The 22016-nt window shown below is 37.3% G+C and overlaps 1 protein-coding gene across 29 annotated transcripts in view; it reads right to left on the reverse strand.

Moving 5' to 3' along the window:
* Positions 1 to 22016, reverse strand: part of LOC107036283 (longitudinals lacking protein) — a 131114-nt gene that overhangs the window by 55748 nt on the left and 53350 nt on the right. Inside the window, exon 7 of one of the 29 annotated variants that reach the window (XM_015254116.2) lies at positions 616 to 2202. The exons of 21 other annotated variants lie outside the window; for them this stretch is intronic. In XM_015254116.2, the coding sequence (XP_015109602.1) occupies positions 1886 to 2202 (317 nt within the window). In that variant the 3' untranslated portion in view covers positions 616 to 1885. Of the gene's footprint in view, positions 1 to 615; positions 2203 to 2447; positions 2830 to 4260; positions 4638 to 14148; positions 14582 to 19829; positions 20171 to 20324; positions 20666 to 20819; positions 21161 to 21333; positions 21639 to 22016 lie in introns of those variants that run through there. 7 more of the 29 variants (XM_015254126.2, XM_015254129.2, XM_015254135.2 and 4 more) reach the window with 7 other exon arrangements.

The following is a 22016-nucleotide window of genomic DNA, read 5'->3' on the forward strand; positions in this document are numbered from 1 at the left end:
AGAGAGATGGAAATTTCTTAAGCAGAAGCATGCCGATGGACTATTCTAGGGGCCCTTATTACGATGGTTTCTATTACATCCACGAGCATCTTCGGTTTAGTTACTACTAGATTTTTATTATTTTTTTTTTTTGAGAATTCTGGTGATGATTTCGGTGGTTTTCTGGGGATGAGGGGGAATTGTCGTCATCTGGAACAGTTTGATGATTAGTTGGTTTTAAGAATGGAGTTTCACTTTATATTACAGTGTTTTTACTTTAGTGTGAGTCTCATTTGCTTCATCTAATGAAATTCATCGACTAAATGCAAGTTGATTTATTGAAATTGATTGGAGAAGCAGAAATAAATTTTTATGGAGGAATTCACACTTTCTCATGACTCCAAGTTTTCTCAATTTCGTTAGACTGATGAAGTAAACTCAGGCTTATTCGCATCATCTGAAACATTGAAATACATTAATTGGATTTCTGAATGGGGTTTCACTTTATATTACAAACCTTTGATGTTACAATCGTCATTTACACCATCTAGAACAATAAAATGAATTAGTAATCATTCATTAAATAAAAATTGATTAATTTGAAGTGATTGAAGAGCAAAGAATAAAATTGATGGATAAATTTTCATTTTCGTATGACTTTAATTCGTCTATATTCGCAACTTTTTCATTAATTGTTATATATAAATCGTTAAATAGTAAATCTTTCGAGCTGAATCGTTCGACTACAGCATAACGACAAGAGAATAAACTCAGTTTTATTCGCATCATGGAGAACAGTGAAATAAATTAGAGACAATTGATTAACTAAAAGTCGATTAATCCAAAATGATTGAGTAAGGAGCGAGTGGGGCAAAATGGACATTTGGAATATTTACTTGAATCTCAATAACTCATTGAATGATTGATTAAATGGGATAATTTTTCCTTGAAAAGTACAATTCTCTCCCTTTGAGGTGACCCTGGACTGAACCCAATCGACGAGTTCGTTTCTAAATTGTTAACATTGAGAGATAAGTAAAGTATCCATTCTGCTCGACCCTCCTGCAGCCTATGAATACTCCAGTACATGAATAACATTCTATCGACTGTCACATTTCGTTAAATAATCCCATAATACTTCAAGCCAATTCAACAAACGTCTAACATCAGTGAAGTAAACTCTCTCGTTAGGATGCTTCCTCCTCATATGGACATAAATCTGCATAAATGTGAACAATGAAACAAATTACAAACAATTAAATCAAACTTTATCAATTCAAAATAATTGAAGAACAAGAAAAAGTTGATGAGCAAATTTCCACTTTCATATGACCCATACAGTCTACATTAATAACATTTTATCAATCTTCAAATTTCATTAAATAGCCCCATAATACTTTAATTCAACTAAAGTGTAACATCGACGAAGTAAACTCTCCCATTAGGATCATCTGCATGAATGTAAACAATGAAACAAATTAGAAACAATTAATTAAATCAAACTTCATTGATCCAAAATAATTGAAGAACATGAAAAAGTTGATGAAGAAATTTCCACTCTCGTATGACTCATGCAGTCTACATCAATAACATTTTATGAATCTTCAAATTTCGTTAGATAGCCCCATAATACTTTAATTTAACTAAAGTGTAACATCGGTGAGGTAAACTCTTTCATTAGGATCATCTGTATGAATGTAACCAATGAAACAAATTAAAAATAACTTCCCTTCGGGTCGGCAAGTTAACAATTAATTGAATCAAACTCACTTGATCCAATATAATTGAAGAACAAGAAAAAGTTCATGAACAAATTTCCCCTCTCGTATGACTCATCCAGTCTACATTAATAACATTTTATGAATATTCAAATGTCGTTAGATATCCCCATAATACTTCAATTCAACTAAAGCGTAACATCGATGAAGTAAACTCTCTCATTAGGATGCTTCCTCCTAATATGAGCATAAATTTGGGACGTCTGTTTGCTCTTCGACTCGCAATAGGGGCACTTGTATCGCGGTTCACAGCCGCACTCGTAATGATAATGACGCTTGAGATTTTTCATCATAGTGAATCCCATCAGGCACTTTGGACAGAAGAAGCGTTTCTGATGGATGAGACTGCGACGGCCGAGCATGCGTTTTTGGGGTTCGTTGAACATTGGATCCAGACAGAGAGCTTGATCCATTCGTTCCACAATTTGGCCGGGCTGATAGTAATCTGAAACAAATATGAGACAACAATTTGTTAGTTCGATATTGAGAGTGATCATTAATCGTGGAAAATCGCAAATGATACCTTTTGATTATTCAATACCCACAACAGAGAATGTTTTTGAGGCGGAGAAGAGTGAGCCAATGCCGGAAAAAATGATACTCGTGAATGATTTCAACGTGTGAGAAAATTGGTTTATTTTATCACATAACATGAGGCAATAGAAACATGAATGATTATAATTGCTCCTCTGATCGAGAAACAGTCGCATTTGATCATTTTCTTTATTATCATCGTAATTAATAAACAATAAACAGGCAATGGTTTGTCTAGATTATCCCTTGATATCGACGAAGTAAACCCTCTCACCAGGATGTTTTCTTCTAACGTGAGAGTAAATTTGAGACGTTTGTTTGCTGCGCAAGTCGCAGTAAGGGCACTTGAATCGTGGCTCGTGGCCGCATTCGTACTTGAAGTGACGATTACGATTGCTCTTCAGGGTGAAGCCTCGCAGGCACTTTGGACAGTAGAAGAGGGTCTGGCGTGGGCCCATCTGCGGAGCCATTTGCTGATACTGTGTGTCCATTATCTCTGGATCAGTTATGTTCATTATTGAATCCATCATGAAGAGATCTGAAAAATATAAACAAACAATTGTATTAGTCGGGGATGAAGATAACTAGGGTGGGGTGAGGAACGTTGATTGGTCGTTGTTCATAATGTATTTCCAGTGAACAGAGAAGCGTAGGTAATTCCCATTGTGCACAAATAAAGAAACGAGCATTGATGATGAGATGATTTTTTAATGAAAGATTTGATGATTTCGAGAGAGGAGAATTGATTTATTTGACGTTGAAGCGTTTACATACACGAAGACATTGATTGTTCTTTTTTTCTTCGAGAAAATTGGAAAGCGATTGTGATCTATTGATTTTTCAGAACGTAGAGTGGACGATCTGGGTGGCGATATTTAACGTGATTTGTTCCATCCCACGCGTGTTTACTACGAAATGTACAGTAGGGACATTCGAATTTCGGCTTCTGGCCACATTCGTATCTTTGGTGACGAACTAAACTGCGTTTAGCTGTGAATCGACGATTGCACCGGTTGCAAACGAAGTTTTTCGCCTCCAGGGGAATTTTTTGGGTTCTTGTTCTTCGGTTGACGTCGGTCACTCGTGAATAATCTGAAACATTTTTAGGGATATTTGTTAATAAATAATTGAAGGATTTTTTGTCGGAGTTTTGAAGACGATACTGTTTGTTACAAATTTTTGCAAAGTATTTTCTCTTGTAGTGGCGTCTGCGGAGGGACAAGGTCGATACCTCACATCAAATAATTAAAGCAAAGTTAAGATTTTATTATTTAAAAATTGGAAACACTGATTTTTCATTATTCAAGCTCAAACGGATATTTTATTTAATGAAATTCCTCATAATGTGTTTTGATCATTTTTAACTTTACAATTTGTGCACTCGAATCTCGATCGTTTTTTGCACTAATGCCTGAAACAGGGCATTTGCAAATAATCTGAAGCATTCTTAAGAATATTGGTTAGTGAATAATTGAAGAGTTTTTTTTTGTCGTGAGATTTTTGAAAAGGAAAGTCTTTATAATAACTATTTGTAAAGTATTTTCTCCTCTACTGGCACCTGTGGAGGGGCAAGGTTAACAACCTCATAGCAAACAATTATACCAGATTAATATTTTATTGAGTATTTTAAAATGGTGAACACTGATTTTTAATTATTCCATCTCAAACGGATGTGTTAATTACAAAGGATGACCACGGGGTTTCCACTTGGGACAATGTGTCCCTTCTGATAATTTTCAACTTCACAATATGTACACCCCAACCTCAGTGATTTTTCTCCACCAATGTCTGAAATGAGCATTTGCAAATGATCTGAAACATTCTTAAAAATATTCGTTAATAAATAAATGCACGGTTTTTCGTCGCAAGATTTTTGAAGAGTAAACTCTTTATTACAAATGTTTGTAAAGTATTTTCTCGTCTGGTGGCACCTGTGGAGGGACAAGGTCAACAACCTCATAACAAGCAATTATACCAAAATTAATATTTTATTGAGTATTTTAAAATTGGAAACACTGATTTTTCATTATTCAATCTCAAGCAGATATGTTAATTAAAAAGGATGGTCAAATGGTCGTAGATTGACCCGCGTCTTAGTCTTAGCATCGTAATACACTTGGGGCAATGCTGGATGATGAACAATGAGATGCCTCATAATGTGTCCCTTCTGATAATTTTTAACTTCACAATGTGTACACTCGAATCTCGGTGGTTTTTTGCACTGATGTCTGAAATGCGCCAGCATTGATTTTCTCCATTTGTACACTTTATCGCAGCTGGGACACTTAAATGCACCGATTCTATCGTTGTCACCGTACAGTGGATCCTTATCGGCTATATAGAGTCCTGAAACAAAATTAAATAAACCGTATTACGCCGATGATTTTCATTACGTAGAAATAAATAGTGAGGAGACAGTTAAAATCATGCCCGCAGAGTAAACTAGAGTTTGGTTCAAGAAGAAATAGGAAGTGTAATGACTTAATCCTTATCATCTACTCGAGAAAACCTATCATTTATTTTTATTATTATCGTTAAGTTAAAACTCGTCAATGTTCCACGTTTTCATTCAATTTTAAACACTTTTTGCTCATTCATTCTTATGCCCTCCTGTGTAATATTGCATTTCGCCGGTTTCATTGTCGACGCAAAATAGATCCGAATTTTTATGGAGATTTCTAATGTGCGCCCACACTTGGGCCCGTTGTCGGTAATCCTGTTGGCAATGGGGACAGCGAAATCTGTTGGGCATTCCGCACTCGTACTTGGCGTGACGATTCAAGTTATCACGACGTTTGTAGCTTCTGCCGCATTGGAGACAGTGATAACGATTTTTAGGTTCATTGTTCACTGGTGGACATACCACTGGGACAAACTCCCAGTTCTCCCAGGATTCACCTGTAACAATCAACAAGATGTGTGTTAATACATGCTCCATGTGAATTGTCTCCATTTACATTAACCGATCGCCATTTATCACCGGCAGGACAACAGTTAGTTATTCATTCTCATTTCTTCTCACAAGTCTGAGAATATGGTCCCCTGAAAACAGATTAGAAGTAATAGGAGATGATTTCGTTCTTATTAGTGCGAGAAACTTGGCGTTATTTCATTATTTTTTATCGAAAAATAGAAACGTTTTTCAATCATTCTCATTTGTCTTCGGATGATAAAAGATTTGATTAGTTTTGTTATCAATGCAACAGGGCTTGGACTTCTTCAATCATCATTGCCTTATGAGAATCAACAAGAGTCATGTTAATGCATGATTCCTTCTCACAAGTCCGAGAATGTCGTCTCCTGAAAACAGATTAGAAGAAGTAATAGAAGATAACATTGTTCTTATGAATGCAAGAAACTTGTTTTTATTTCATTATTTTCTATCGAAAAATAGAAGCGTCCTTCAATCACTCTTATTCGCCTTGAGATAATAAAACATTTGATTAGTCTCGTTATCGATGCAACAGAGCTCTGAATCCCCATGAAGATGTCTGATGTGCTGCCACACTTGGGCACGTTGTCTGTAATCCTGGTTACAATGGGGACATCGAAATCTGTTGGGCTTGCCACACTCGTACTTGGCATGACGTTTCAAGTGATCTCTACGTTTGTAACTTCTGCCACACTGGAGGCAATGATGACGACTCATGGCCTCCTGATCCAACAGTAAACTGTGATGATGGGCTGCAAGAAATTCCCAATTCTCCCACAAATCTCCTGAAACAATTAACCAGAATAATTTCATTAATACATGCTCTACGTTCACACAAACCAGTCACCAAAAAACAGTACCGTCAGCACGATGCAACAGATATTTATTCATTCACTTATTTCTTCTTGCACAAGTCACATTTCTGTGAACAAATTAGATTAGCAGTGAGAGAAAGTGGGAGATTAAATGGATGGACTCATTATCAAGTCGAGGAGAATTTTTACTGAGAAAATAAACTTTCGTCAAGAAATTTTGTACTTGTCTGAAAGATGAGGGCAATTCAGGTGAAGAAACGGAATTTTCAAACCAAGTCAAGTGGTTTTGCATTAAAATATTGTGGAACTGAAGCTAAAAACTATTGAATAAATAACTCAACTAGACTTGCTTTGAGAAATCCGTTTTTAGTCACGAAAAAAATTGTTCTCGTCATAGGAAATGATAAAATCTCTTGTCGAAAGTTTTTACAAGTAAAGACATACTTCTGAAAAAACTTTTTTTCTCAAACTCATTCTACAAAGGATCATGATGCCCCCTGCGGCTCAATAAATAATACAATTTCTCCTTCGTCCTGTTATCGATGCACTAAAGCCCGAAATGGCTGATTACGCCTGATGTGTATCCACATAAGAAGGACAATTAAATCCGTCAGGCTCGACTCTTGCAGCTCTTTCCGCGCGTTCCATAACCACGACGATTTGACGAATCAGAATGCAAAGCACCAAATATCCTCTTCTCCGTCATTCCATCTGAAACATTCAGCAGTTGTAATGATTCATATGTCCTCTCGAATTCCCAGTTCTATCCGCTGGGAAGGAGATTAATTCATTTTAATCAAGAATAACAAAAAAGTGAAATGACAATTCTCGTCATCGACTCAAAGAACTCAACTTTATTCCATTATTCTTATAAAGAAATGGAAATGCACTCTCTCATGTTCACAAGCCCTTGAACATCTCCGTTATGAATACATCTTACGACTCGATGGATGATACAACTTTCTGTTTGTGCTAGTATCGATGCAGTAAAGCACAGAGTGACTATGACTGTACTTGATGTGTTTCCATATGTTGGTGCGTTGTCTGGAGGCCTGGTTGCAGTAAGGACATTGAAACGCCTTCGTCATTCCGCATTCGTACTTGAGGTGACGAACCAAGTGATTATTATTCTTATAACTTCTTCCACAAGTTGTGCAAACGTGACGATTAGACACGTTAGGAGGCACAGCAATGAATTCCCAGTATGGCATTCCTCCTGAAACATCCAACAATTGGGATGATGTTCACACATGTTCGATAGATATTTACTACTCTTGAATAGCCAATTCCATACGCTGTAAATAAAATAGTAAAACGACAATTCTCGTCATCAACTGGATGAATTCATCTTTATTTCGTTATTTTTGTCAAGAAATGGAAATTAATTTGTGCATTAGCTCTCAAACATTCTCGTTATGATCTCTCTTACGACTCAGTGGATAATACAATTTTTCATTTGTCCTGGTATCGATACAGTACAGAACAGAATTGTCGTGGCAACGTCTCATGTGTTTCCATATACCGGTGCGTTGCCTGAAAGCCATTCTGCAATAAGGACATAGGAAAGACTTTGAACAGCCACACTCGAACTTGAGGTGACGAAGCAAATGGCCTCGATTCTTGTAACTCTTTCCACACGTTGAACAACCGTGACGATTCGATGCACCAACATTCACGTCAACAAATTCCCACTTCGCCATTCTTCCTGGAACATTAAACAATTGGCACTGTATTCATACATGTTCAATACAAATGGAATTCTCTTGAATTACCAGTTTCACCGGCTGCAAAAAAAAGATTTTTGAAAAGATCATTCAATTTAGTCAAGAATTCAAAAAAAGTAGAATGACAATTCTCATTGTCGACTTGAAAGACTTATATTTATTGCATAATTCTGATCAAGAAACGGAAATGTATTGGTCTCGAATGTTCATCAGCTATCAAACATATTCATTTTAAATCTATCGCACGATTCTGCAAAAAATACAACTTTTTGTTCGTCCTGGTATCAATACAATAAAATACAGAAGTTTCATGATCGCGCCTGATGTGTCTCCATATGCTGTCGCGTTGTCTGAACTTATGCTTGCAATAAGGACATTGAAATACATTTGGCATGCCACACTCGAACTTGAGGTGACGACGCAAGTTACTCCGATTCTTGTAACTCTTGAAACACGTTGAACAACCGTAAGGTTTCGAAGTATCAGCATTTACATCAACGAATTCCCACTTCAGCTTTCTTCCTGGAACATTAAATAATTAGGATTGTATTCATACATGTTCGAGGCATGTGCAATTCTCTCGAATCACCAATTCAAAGAATACTATTTCAGTTTAGTCAAGAATAAGAAGAAAGTAAAATGACAATTTTCATCATCATCTCAAGAAACTCATGTTTATTCCATCATTCTTATCAAGAAATAACATCGTTCTAGTCTCTCATGTTCATTAGCTCACAGACGTCCCCATTATGACGGCTTCTTACGACTCCACGGATACAACTTTTCGTTCGTACCGATCTTGATGCAATAAAGTGCCGAACGGCTGTGGCTATGTCTAATGTGTTTCCATGTGCTGGTGCGTTGCCTGAAGCCTTGTTTGCAGTAAGGACATTGAAACGCCCTCGGCACTCCGCACTCGAACTTGAGGTGACGAACTAAATTACTTCGATAACTGTAACTCCTTCTACATTTGAAACAATCATGACGTTTCGACGTATCAGCTCTCACATCCACGAATTCCAGCCTCGGCATTCCCCCTGAAACATGAAACAATTGCGATTGTGTTCATACATGTTCGATTCACATGTAATTCTCTCGAATTACTGATTCCATAGGTTGGAAAAGGGATGAATTCCGTTCACTCGAGAATAACGATTAAGAAAAACGACAATTCTCATTATAATCTCAAACAGCTCGTTTTTATTCCGAAAAAATAAAACGCACCGGTCTCTCATGTTTATTAATCTTCAGAGATCAGAGTATGAATGCCTCTTACGTTCCAAGGGATACAACTTTTCATTCGTACTGATCTCGATACAATAAAGCACAGAACGGCTGTGACTGTGCCTAATGTGTTTCCATATGCTGGTGCGCTGTCTGAAGCCCTGCTTGCAGTAAGGACATTGGAATGCCCTTGGTACACCGCACTCGAACTTGAGATGACGCTGCAAGTGCCCTCGATTCTTATAACTCTTTCCACACGCTGCACAACCATGACGATTCGACGGATCACAAGTCACAGCAAATTCCCAATTTGACATTTCTCCTGCAACATTCAACAATTGGAATGATATTCGTACATGTTCGATACACGTGTACCTCTTTCGAATTAGTAGCTCCATAAACTGAAAAAAGATTCATTCAGTTTAGTCAAGAGCAGCTAGAATGTAAAATAATGACTGTTGTCGTGATCTCAAGAAAATCATTTTTATTTCGTCATTTCGTTCATTAGCTTTCAGGCAACAATACAACTTCTCATTGGTACTGAACTCGATACAATAAAGCGAGCAACAGTTGTGGTAATGCCTGATGTGCTTGCAGTAAGGACATTGAAATGCTCTTGGCACTCGACACTCGAATTTAAAGTGACGCAGCAAATTCCTTCGATAGTCGTAACTCTTCCCACACGTTGCACAACCCTGACGATTCGCTGCATTAGAATTTACAGCAAAGAATTGCCACTTCGTCATTCCTCCTGCAACATTCAACAGTTGGAATAATATTTTACTTCTCTATTCTCTTGCATTACCAGGTCCACACGCTGCAAAAAAGATTAATTCAGTTTAGTCAATAATAATGAGAAAGTAAAATGACAATTCTCGGCATCATCTAAAAAAACTCATTTTTATTCCGGCATTTTTATCGAGAAAATAAAACGCATTGGCCTGCCATGTTCATTAGCTCTCAAGCATCATCGTAAGAATGCCTCTTACGTTTCAATGGATACAACTTCTCATTCGTACTGATCTCGATACAATAAAGCGAGCAACAGTTATGACTATGTCTGATGTGTTTCCATGTACTGGTGCGTTGTCTAAAGGCTTGCTTGCAGTAGGGACATTGAAATGCCCTCGGCACTCCACACTCGAACTTGATGTGACGAAGCAAACTACCTCGATTCTTATAGCTCTTTCCACAAGTCGCACAATTATGACGCGTCGACTCGGGATTGACAGCAATAAATTCCCACTCCGTCGTTTCCCCTGCAACAGCCAACAATTGGAATTATATTGGTAAATGTTCGATACATATGTTCTCTCGCATAACCAGTTCCACAGGCTGCAAAAAGATTAATGCAGTTTAAAATGACAATTCTCAGTGTCATCTCAATAAACTCATTTTTATTCCGTCATTCTTATCAAGAAAAAAAAAACGCATTGGTTTGTCATGTCTCGTCATAGCTCTCAAGCATCACCGGATCACTGCCTCTTACGATTCAATGGATACAACTTCTTATTTGTACTGATCTCAATGCAATAAAGCGAACAACGGTTGTGACTATGTCTAATGTGCTCCCACGTGCTGGTGCGTCGTTTAAAGGCTTGCTTGCAGTAGGGGCATTGAAATGCCCTTGGCACTCCACACTCGAACTTGATGTGACGCTGCAGGCTACGTCGATTCTTATAACTCTTTCCACAAGTTGTGCAATTATGACGCGTCAACTCAGGATTCACAGCAATAAATTCCCACTCCGTCATTTCCCCTGCAACAGCCAACAATTCGAATTATATTGATACATGTTCGATACATATGTATTTCTCCATTCTCTCACATCACCAATTCCACACGCAGCAACAAGATTAATTCAGTAGCGAAGTGGTAAAACGGTTTAATTCGACTCATCTTCCAGTTGAGTTTTTGAGGAATATTTCCGAATCTAAGAGAAATAGCGAAATTTTCGTAATTACATTTGTTGCAGCTCTCAATCGGCTCTACAAAAAAGGTTATAACAAACATTTTGCTATCTCCCTTAGATTCCAAGATATTCATTGAAAACTGGTCAATAGTCAAAATTGACTTGCACCGTTTTACCACTTCGCTGCTGAATTCAATTTAATGAAGAACAAATAGAAAGTAAAATGACAATTCTCAGCATCATCTCAGGAAACTCATTTTTATTCCCTCACTCTTATCGAAACAAGAAAACGTATTGGTCTGTGTCATGTTCATTAGCTCTCAAACATCATCGTTTGAATGATTCTTACATTTCAATGGTTACAACTTCTCATTCGTAATTATCTCGATACAATAAAGCGAGCAACACTTATGACTATGTCTAATGTGTTGCCATATGCTGGAACTTGATATGACGATACAAGTTACCTCGATTCTTATAACCCTTTCCACAAGTCGCACAATTATGACGCGTCGACTCAGAATTCACAGCAGTAAATCCCCTCTTCTGCATTCCTCCTGAAACATTCAACAATCGGAATTATTTTCGTACACGTTCGATACATATGTAGTTCTCTGTTTTCTCGCATTGCCAGTTTCATACGCGGCACGAAGATTAATTCAGTTTAATCGAGAACAACTAGAAAGTAAAGTGACAATTCTCAGCGTCATCTCAAGAAACTCATTTTTATTCCGTCATTCTCATCGAGAAAAGAAAACGCATTGGTCTGCCGTATTCATTAGCTCTCGAGCATCATGAATGCCTGAATGAATGCCTTTCACGTTCCAACGGATACAACTTCTTATTCGTACTGATCTCGATACAATAAAGTGAACAACAGTTGTGACTATGTCTAATGCGTTTTCATATGCCAGTGCGTTGTTTAAAGGCTTGCTTGCAGTAGGGCCATTGAAATACCCTCGGCACTCCACACTCGAACTTGATGTGACGAAGCAAGCTGCGTCGATTCTTATAACTCTTTCCACATGTTGCACAATTGTGACGCGTCGACTCAGCATTCACACCAATAAAATCCCACTTCTGCATTCCTGAAACATTCAACAATTGTGATTGCATTCATACATGTCCGATGCGTATGCACTTGTCTTGGGTTATCGGTGCCATCCGCTGCAAGAGAGATTAATTCAGTTCAGTCAAGAATAACAAGAATGTGAAATGACAATTCTCATGATAAACTCAATAAACTCGTCTTTATTCCATCATCATCATGAAGAAATGGAAACGTTCCTCATGGCTTACTCCTGTTACCCCTTATGACTCCCTGAACAATACAACTTTTCCCTAGTTCTCGTGTCGATACAATAAAGCACACAATGGCTGTGAATACTCCTAATGTGTCTCCATACATGCCCACGTTGTCTGAAGGTCCCGCTGCAGTAAGGGCAGCCGAATGCTCTCATCACACCGCACTCATTCTTGAGATGACAGAGCAAGTGAGTTCGGTGCTTATAACTCTTTCCACAATTGGCACAACCATGACGACCCAATGAATCAGGATTCACAGCGAGGTATTCCCACTCGACCGGCATTTCTCCTGAAACATTCGACGATTGAAATGATAATCCGTGTCACATACGTCTTGAATTACCAGTTCCATAGGCTGTAGAAAGATCCATTAAGTTCATTCAAGAATAACTAAGAAGTCAAATGAGAGTTACCATCGTCAGTTCAAACAACCCGTTTTTATTCCCTTTATTCTTATAGAAAATCAAACGCATTTCCGAAATATCCCGTATGCCTTACGGGGAGGTAAATAGTACAATTTCTTCTTCGCAGAGCTATTGTTGCAATAAAAAATAGAATGTTGGTGCAAGTGAGTTCGATGCTTGTAACAACCATGACGACCCGACAAATCGGGATTCACACCAAGAAATTCCCATTCCATCGGCATTTCTTGTCAAACATTCGACAATTGGAATGATAATCCATGTCACATACATCTCGAATTACCAATTCCATAAACTGTAGAAAGATCCATTAAGTTCATTCAAGAATAACTAAAAAGTGAAGTGACAATTCCCATCATCAGCTCAAACAACTCATTTTTATGCCTCAACACTGGTTTATTTCAAATGAGATGAGATTAATTAACTATTAACGAATGGTAGAATTAAATATGAACAAATAAATATTCGTTAATAGTTAGCAAATGGTTCACTTGAAAGCATTTGTGAACTATTAACGAATGAGCATTTGGTGAGACGGAATAGACCCTAGACTTCAACAAAATCCGCTTTTTAACAATAAATAATCCTCTTTATCAGTGAATTCTTAGTCAGAAAATAAAACGTATTTATTCCCGACATAAAACGACTTTAGTTACGTAAAATTTGGTCCCGTTATCCCCTGCGAGGAAGTGAATAGTTTAATTTTTCCTTCATAGAGCTGTCGATGCAATGAAGAACAGTACGTTGGTGACTATGTTTAATGTGTGTCCATATACTGGCGCATTGTTTGAAGGCTTGCTTGCCAGGGCAAGTAAATTCAATGCTTGTAAGTCATTCCCCAAGTAACACAACATGAGAAATTGCCACTACCGGAATTTCTCCTCAAACATTCGGCAATTGGAATGATAATCCATGTCACATCACGAATTATCAGTTCCATAAAAATTGAAAGTTCCACTAACTTCATTCAAGAATAACTAAAAATTGAAATAACAATTCCCATCGGTTCAACCAACCCATTTTTATTCCCTCAATTCTAATCCAGAAAATAAAACACATGTATTCCCGAAATAAAATTTGACTTTGGTTATCTAAAATTTGGTCCCGTTATCCCTTACGAGGGAGTGAATAGTACAATTTCTCCTTTGTAGTGGTATCGATGCAATAAAGAACAGAATGCTGGTGGCTGTGTCTAATGTGTGTCCATATGCTGGTCCGTTGTCTGAAGTCCTGATTGCAATAGGGGCATTGAAATGCCTTTGCCTCTCCGCACTCGTTCTTGAAGTGACGAAGCAAGTGAGTTCGACGCTTATAACTCCTTCCACATTGTGGACAATGATGACGATTTTCCACAGGAATATTCACAGGATATGACATTCCAAGATCCACATCAATAAATTCCCACTTCGGCATTCCTCCTGAAACATTCAACAGTTGGGATTACATTTACACGCGATGCAAACACTTCTTTAGGTCTAGAATGATTAGAAAATGAAATGACGATTCTCATCGTGAACTCTTCATTCGTTATTACGAAGGAATTAAAACGCATTTAGCATTTCGTCTTTCACGTTTATTTTTTCAAAGATCTGAATCATGAATTTTTATTTCTACAATTGAAATGGAATTTCTCGTCGGCCGCGGTGACGGCGCAAAATCTTCTGGTCCTTTACGCCTTATGATTCCACGAGTAATACAATTTTTCCCCGGTTCTGGTGTCGATGCAGTAAAGCACAGAATCGGTGTGATTTTGCCTGATGTGTGTCCATATGTGGGTGCGTTGTCTGAAGCTCTGCATGCAGTAGGGACACTGGAATGCCTTAGCCATTCCGCATTCGTTCTTGAGGTGACGGAGCAAGTGAGTTCGACGCTTGTAACTCCGTTGGCACGTTGGACAGTGATGACGATTTGAGGTGTCATAATTCATCGCAATAAATTCCCAGTCCGGCATTACTCCTGGAACATTCAAAAGTTGGAATTGTATTCATATGTGTTCGATATACAGACAATTGTCTCGCATTACCAGTCCCACAGGATGCAATAAAGATTCATTCATTTACTCATTTCGTCTTCTGTAAGAAGATTAAAACAGTTTAGTTGAGAAGAAGTAAAAACTGAAGTGACAATTCTCATTATTAGGTGAAAGAACTCATTTTTATTCGATTATTTAGGTCGAGAAATGAAAACGCAGTAGTATTTCAAACTTTGGTCTTGTTATCTCTTAAGAATTGATGGATAATACAATTTTTTCTCCGTTCGGGTATCGATACAATAGGAGTTGGAATGGCCACGAAGTTTCCTGATATGTATCCACACCAAGTACACTGTTAGAAAAAAAATGAAATTTCGTAGAGTTGATTAATAATTTTCATAACGCGATTTAGGGGAGAACCCTGACGAATCCAACCCAGAGTTAACTCCGGGATTGATCTATCAGGGAACAAATTATAAAATTGCAGGTTTCCCTAAAAATTCAGTGAAATTCCAAAACTTTAAGCAATATACAGACGAGAATTCCCCAATATATCTGAATTTTCAATGAAACACGAATATTCATTGTCCAATTACCCTGAATTTTCAAAAACTTCAAAATACAAGAATATATTCACCGGAATTTTCTTGATTTCGATCAATTTTCAGGGAATGAAGTAACTGAAATTCACAGTTCTCATTCTTTTTCCCGCGAAATTCTGAATTTTCAAGGACGAAATTCCTTGAAATTTCAGTGGAGCTTAAATACGATAGAAATTTCCTAAAAATATACCGGAAATTTCGAACAAAATTTTTCGTAAGTATATCATTGTCTGGAGGTCTTCGTGCAGTAAAAAAATATAAAAAAAAAACAATTCTCTTCGTCAAGTCAAATAACTCATTTTTATTCGATCATTTGCGTCGAGAGATAAAAACCCATTGTTCTCCCAAATTTTGATCTTGCTATCTCTTATAATTCGATGAATAATACAATTTCGTCTCAGTTCTGGTGTCGATACAATAGAGCTTAGAACGCCCATGAAGTCTTCTGATGTGTCTCCATATGTGTGCGCGTTGTCTAAAAGTTTTCTTGCAGTACGGACATTGAAATGCCTTTGCCACTCCACACTCGTGATTGAAATGACGTGTCAAGTGAGTTCGATGCTTGTAACTCTTTCCGCATTTCGTGCAATAGTGAGAATATGCGGGATGACGATTCACAGAAACGAATTCCCACCCGGCAGGCATTCCTCCTGGAACATTCAACAATTGACACATGAATCATCCATTCCACATGATGCAGTAAAAATTCATCCATGTGCTCATTTAATCTTCTGTAAGATCAATTGAGTCTAGCTGAGAAGGACTAGAGAGTGAAAATACAATTCTCATCGTAAAATCAAGCAATTCACACATTTTTATTCGATTATTTATCTCAATAAATAAAAACGTACTGCTCTCCCCAGGCCTTTAGTCTCGTTATCCCTTATGACTCGATGAACAATACCATTTCTCCCCTGTTCTGGTATCGATACAATAGAGCTTAGAACGTCCATGCAGTTTTCTCATGTGTATCCACACCAGGTAACGCTGTCTAAAGGTCTGCTTGCAGTAAGGACATTGGAATGCCTTAGCCACTCCACACTCATACTTGAGATGACGAGTCAAGTTATTTCGACGGTTGTAACTCTTTCCGCATTGTGAACAATTATAAGGATACACTGGATCAGGATTCACAGATACAAATGTCCATCCCACAGGCATTCCACCTGGAACATTCAACAATTGATACGTGAATTACGTGCTCCACACGGGTGCAATAAATATTCATTCATGTACTCATTTCGTATTCTGTAAGAAGATTAATTTGACTCAGTTGAGATAAACTAGAAAAATTTAATGACATTCGTCATCATTGAATTAAGAACCCATTTTTATTCCATTATTCATGTCAAAAGATGAACATTTACTGGTCTTTCAAGCTCGTAATTTGTTATCCCTTGTAACTCGACGAATAAAACAATTTTTCCTGGGTCCTGGTGTCGATGCAATAGAGCGCGGAACAGCTGTGAAGCTTTCGAATGTGTATCCATATGCAGTCTCGTCGTCTGAAGCTCTGCTTGCAGTAGGGACACTGAAGGGCCTTTGCCACTCCACACTCGTGATTGAAATGACGTGTCAAGTGTGTTCGGTGCTTGTAACTCTTCCCACATTTTGTACAATAATGAGGATATGTCGGATCGGGATTCACAGAAACAAATTCCCACCCCACAGGCATTCCTCCTGGAACATTAAACAATTGACATATGAAACATCAGTTCCGCGAGGTGAAAAAATTATTCATTCGTGTGCTAATTTCATCATCTGTAAAAATATTGGTGAAATTTAGTCGAGAATAACTAAAATGTAAAATAATTCACAGCATTAATGGTAAAAAACTCATTTTTTATTCCATTTTGTCTCTCACACTAAACTTTCTTCATCTTGCTATCCCTTATAATTCGAGGAATAATACAGTTTTTCCTGTGTTCTGGTATCGATACAGTAGAGCTTAGAGCGCCGATGAAGCTTCCTGATGTGTATCCACATGCAGTCGCGTCGTCCAAAGCTCTGCTTGCAGTACGGGCATTGAAATGCCTTAGCCACTCCACACTCGTAATTCAAGTGACGAGTTAAGTGGGTTCGATGCTTGTAACTCTTTCCACATTTTGCACAATAATGGGGATATGACGGATCAGGATTCGGAGAAACAAATTCCCACCCCACAGCCGTACCCCCTGGAACATTCAACAATTGATATCATTAATTGTCGGTTCTATGCGATGAGAAAATTATTCATTCGTGTACTTATTTCGTCTTCTGTGAGAAGATCAATTAAATTAATTCAAGAATAGCTAGAAAGTAAAATCAAAATCTTCAACGTCAACTCGAAAGACTTATTCTTGTTCTGTTCCCTCACACTGAGAAGACAAGTTTTTTGAGAAGTACATGTTTAATTGTATCAAGAAATTCATGGCTTGAAAATTAGCAATCGCAAAATATCTCAAACTAAAAAAAATTGTCCGGAAGATGAGGGCAATTGGTTCATATCAAGAAAATGAGTTCTGAAATCAATTCAAATGATTTCGCATCATAATATTTTAGAATTGAGCCTAAAAGACTATTAAATGAATTAATAAATTTACAATAAAAAAATAATAACACATTAATAAATAATAAATGAGTTTAATAATGAATTGATAAATTTTCAATTTTACTTGGTATGAGAAATTGCTTTGTTGGTATCAAGAAATTCTCCTCGTTTTTAGAACAAGTACAAAATTTCTTGGCGAAAGTTTTTTTTTCTCACTTCAAGATATTTTGTTCTTAAAAATTTTCGAGCTACGAGTCTCTCGATATAAATCAAGACGTATTTCTCAAAAAAAAATTGTTTATCTCAGTGCCAGACATCTTCGTTACGAATCCATCTTATCTCTCACACTAGCTGTTATCCCAGGGGACTCCACGAGTGAAACACCTTCTTCTTCGTTACGGTATCGATACAATAAAGCACATAGTAGTTATGATGTTTCTTAATGTGTATCCATATCCACTCCGGTTGCCTAAACAACTTTCCACAATGAGGACATTGAAACCTCTTTATCCCTCCGCATTCGAACTTGAGATGATAAAGGAAGTGTCCTCGATACTTGTAAGTCTTTCCACATGTACAATTGTGAAGACTCAACGGATCAGGGGTCACAGAAACGAATTCCAACTCCGGCATTTCGTCTGGAACATTTAACAAATGAAATGATTTTTATAATGTTCGATGCATGGGAACTCTCCACAAATTCGTGAGCTCATGAACTCATGTAGTCATTTCATCTCCTGTGAAAAGATTAAGTAAATTCATTTGAAATTATTTTAACAATTTGAAAGCATATGGTCGAGAACATCAATTTCGTTTGAATAAATTCATTTGAGAATATAAGAAAGCAAAGTAACAATCCTCAGTGTCAACTATAGAAAGTCATTTTTATTCCACTCTCCAATCATCTCTGTCGTCTTCCATCCTATCGTTCACACTAGAATGATAGAATTTCTCCTTCGTTGTGGTATCGACACAATAAAGCACAGAGTCGGTATGATTTTTTTTAATGTGCATCCATATCCAGGTACGTTGTCTAAACAACTTGTCACAGTAAGGACACTGAAATCTCTTTGCTTCTCCGCATTCGAACTTGAGATGACGAAGCAAGTTACATCGATGCTTGTAAGTCTTTCCGCATGTTGGACAACTGTGAATACTCAGTGGATCACGATTCACAGAGACAAAATCCAACTCGAGCATTTCGTCTGGAACATTCAACAAATGAAATGATTTTTATAAATGTTCGATACATGTGAACTTTTTCGGATTAATGGAGTCATGTACTCGTTTCGTCTGTAAATAGATTAATTAAATTCAGTCAAGAATATCGAATATCGGAAAGTGAAATAATAATCGTCAATATCTACAAGAGAAACTCATTTTTATTCCATTTCTTCCGTCATCTTTGTCCTCTTTTCACATGTTGGACAACTCCAGCATTTCGTCTGGAAACTTTAACAAATGAAATGATTTTTACAAATGATCAATGGAGTCATGTACTCATTTCGTCTGTAAAAAGATTAATTAAATTCATTCAAGAACATCGGAAAATTAAGTAACAATCGTCAATATCCACTAGAGAAACTCGTTGTCATTTCTTCAATCATCTGTATCGTCTTTCATCTTCTCATTCGCAGTGAAATGATAGAATTTCTCCTTCGTTGTGGTATCGATACAATAAAGCACAGAATCGCTGTGATGATTCTTCATGTGCATCCATATTCCCCCCCGTTGTCTAAATAATTTCTGGCAGTAAGGACATTGAAATCGCTTTGCTTCGCCGCATTCGAACTTGAGATGACGAAGCAAGTTACATCGATGCTTGTAGGACTTTCCACATGTTGGACAACTGTGAATACTGAGTGGATCGCGATTCCCAGAAACAAAATCCAACTCCAACAGTGAATTGTGATTTCCAAAAACAAAATCCAACTCCAGCATTTCGTCTGGAACATTCAACAAATTGAATGATTTTTATAAATGTTCCATACATGTAAACTTTTCTTATATTAATGGATTCATATATTCATTTCGGCACCTGTAAAAGGATCAATTAAATTCATTCAAGAATATCGGAAATTAAAGTAACAATTCTCAGTATCAACTATAAAAACTCATTTTTATTCCGTTCCTTCAATCATCTGAGTCATCGTCCATCCTATCGCTCACACTAATATGATACAATTTCTTCTTCGTTGTGGTATCAATACAATAAAGCTTAGCACACTTATGATGTTTCTTGATGTGTATCCATATCCAGTCTCGTTGTCTGAACAGCTGTCCACAGTGAGGGCACAGGAATCTTCGTATATCTCCGCACTCGAACTTGAGATGTCGTAGCAAGTGAGTTCGACGCTTGTAGGTCTTTTCACATTTCGTACAACTGTGAATACTCAATGGATCAATATTCACAGAAACAAATTCCAACTCGGGCAGTTCGTCTGGAACATTCAACAAATTAAATGACTTTTATAATTGTTCCATACATATAAACTTTTCTTATATTAATGTATTCATATATTCGTTTCATCTCCTGTAAAAAGATTAATTAGATTCATTCAAGAATATCGGAAAGTAAAGAAACAATCATCAGTGTCAACTATAAAAACTCATTTTTATTCCGTTCCTTCAATCATCTGAGTCATCGTCCATCCTATCGCTCACACTAACATGATACAATTTCTTCTTCGTTGTGGTATCAATACAATAAAGCTTAGCACACTTATGATGTTTCTTGATGTGTATCCATATCCAGTCCCGTTGTCTGAACAGCTGTCCACAGTGAGGGCATAGAAATCTTCTTATATCTCCGCACTCGAACTTGAGATGGCGAAGCAAGTGAGTTCGACGCTTGTAAGTCTTTTCACATTTTGTGCAACTGTGAATACTCAATGGATCAATATTCACAGAAACAAATTCCAACTCAGGCAGTTCGTCTGGAACATTCAACAAATTAAATGATTTTTATAAATGTTCCATACATATAAACTTTTCTTATATTAATCTATTCATATATTCGTTTCGTCTCCTGTAAAAAGATTAATGAGATTCATTCAAGAATATCGGAAAGTGAAGAAACAATCATCAGTATCAACTACAAAAACTCATTTTTATTCCGTTCCTTCAATCATCTGAGTCATCGTCCATCCTATCGCTCACACTAAAATGATACAATTTCTTCTTTGTTGTGGTATCGATACAATAAAGCTTAGCACTTTTATGATGTTTCTTGATGTGTATCCATATCCAGTCCCGTTGTCTGAACAGCTGTCCACAGTGAGGGCACAGAAATCTTCTTATATCTCCGCACTCGAACTTGAGATGGCGAAGCAAGTGAGTTCGACGCTTGTAAGTCTTTTCACATTTCGTACAACTGTGAATGCTCAACGGATCAATATTCACAGAAACAAATTCCAACTCGGGCATTTCATCTGGAACATTCAACAAATGAAATGACTTTAACAAATGTTCAATACACGTGCACTATTCTTAGCTCAATGTATTCATCTAGTCATTGTGTCATCTTCGGAAGGACCAATCAACTTTATAACCGAAAAGGACAAGAAATTGAAATGACAATCTCCATCATTTCCTCAAAAACCTCATTTTTATTTCGTATTCACTCTTTTTTTTTCCTATCGTAATACAAGATTTCGTTTGTTCTGGCATCGATACAATAGAGTTTAGCATGATTATGAAGTTTTCTGATGTGTATCCATGTCCAATCTCGCTGTCTAAAGCCCTGTTTGCAATAAGGGCACTGGAACACCTTCGTCGCGCCGCAAGTGTATTTGAGGTGACGTAGCAAGTGAGTTCGATGCTTGTAACTCTTTCCACAAGTTGCGCAACTGTGACGATTTGACGAATCGGGATTTACAGCGACAAATTCCCACTCCAGCGGCATACCTTCTGGAACAATAAACAAATGGGATCGTATTTATACGTGTTCGATACAAAGTCCCTCATCTCATCTGTAATGAAATCAATTCAGTTAAGTAGTGGAGAACTAGGAAGTGAAATGACAATGCTCCTCATCAGCTCAGAAAATTACTTTTATTCCGTTATTTCTATTTTTTTTTAAATGGAATCTTATCGGTTTAAAATGTTGATTAGTAGTGTTTCTCCTCTCGGAGGACGAACTTTCGTCGGGAGTTACCCCTTGTAACTCGACGAATAATACAGCGTCTCATTCCTCTTCTTGTCGATGCAATAGAGCACAGAATGGCTGTGATGATTTCTGATGTGTATCCATATCCGAGCCCGTTGTCTGAAGTCCTGATCGCAGTA

This window comes from Diachasma alloeum, unplaced genomic scaffold, assembly GCF_001412515.2.
Source record: "Diachasma alloeum isolate Michigan unplaced genomic scaffold, Dall2.0 Dall_scaffold_00208, whole genome shotgun sequence".
In the NCBI taxonomy this organism is placed as follows: domain Eukaryota; kingdom Metazoa; phylum Arthropoda; class Insecta; order Hymenoptera; family Braconidae; genus Diachasma; species Diachasma alloeum.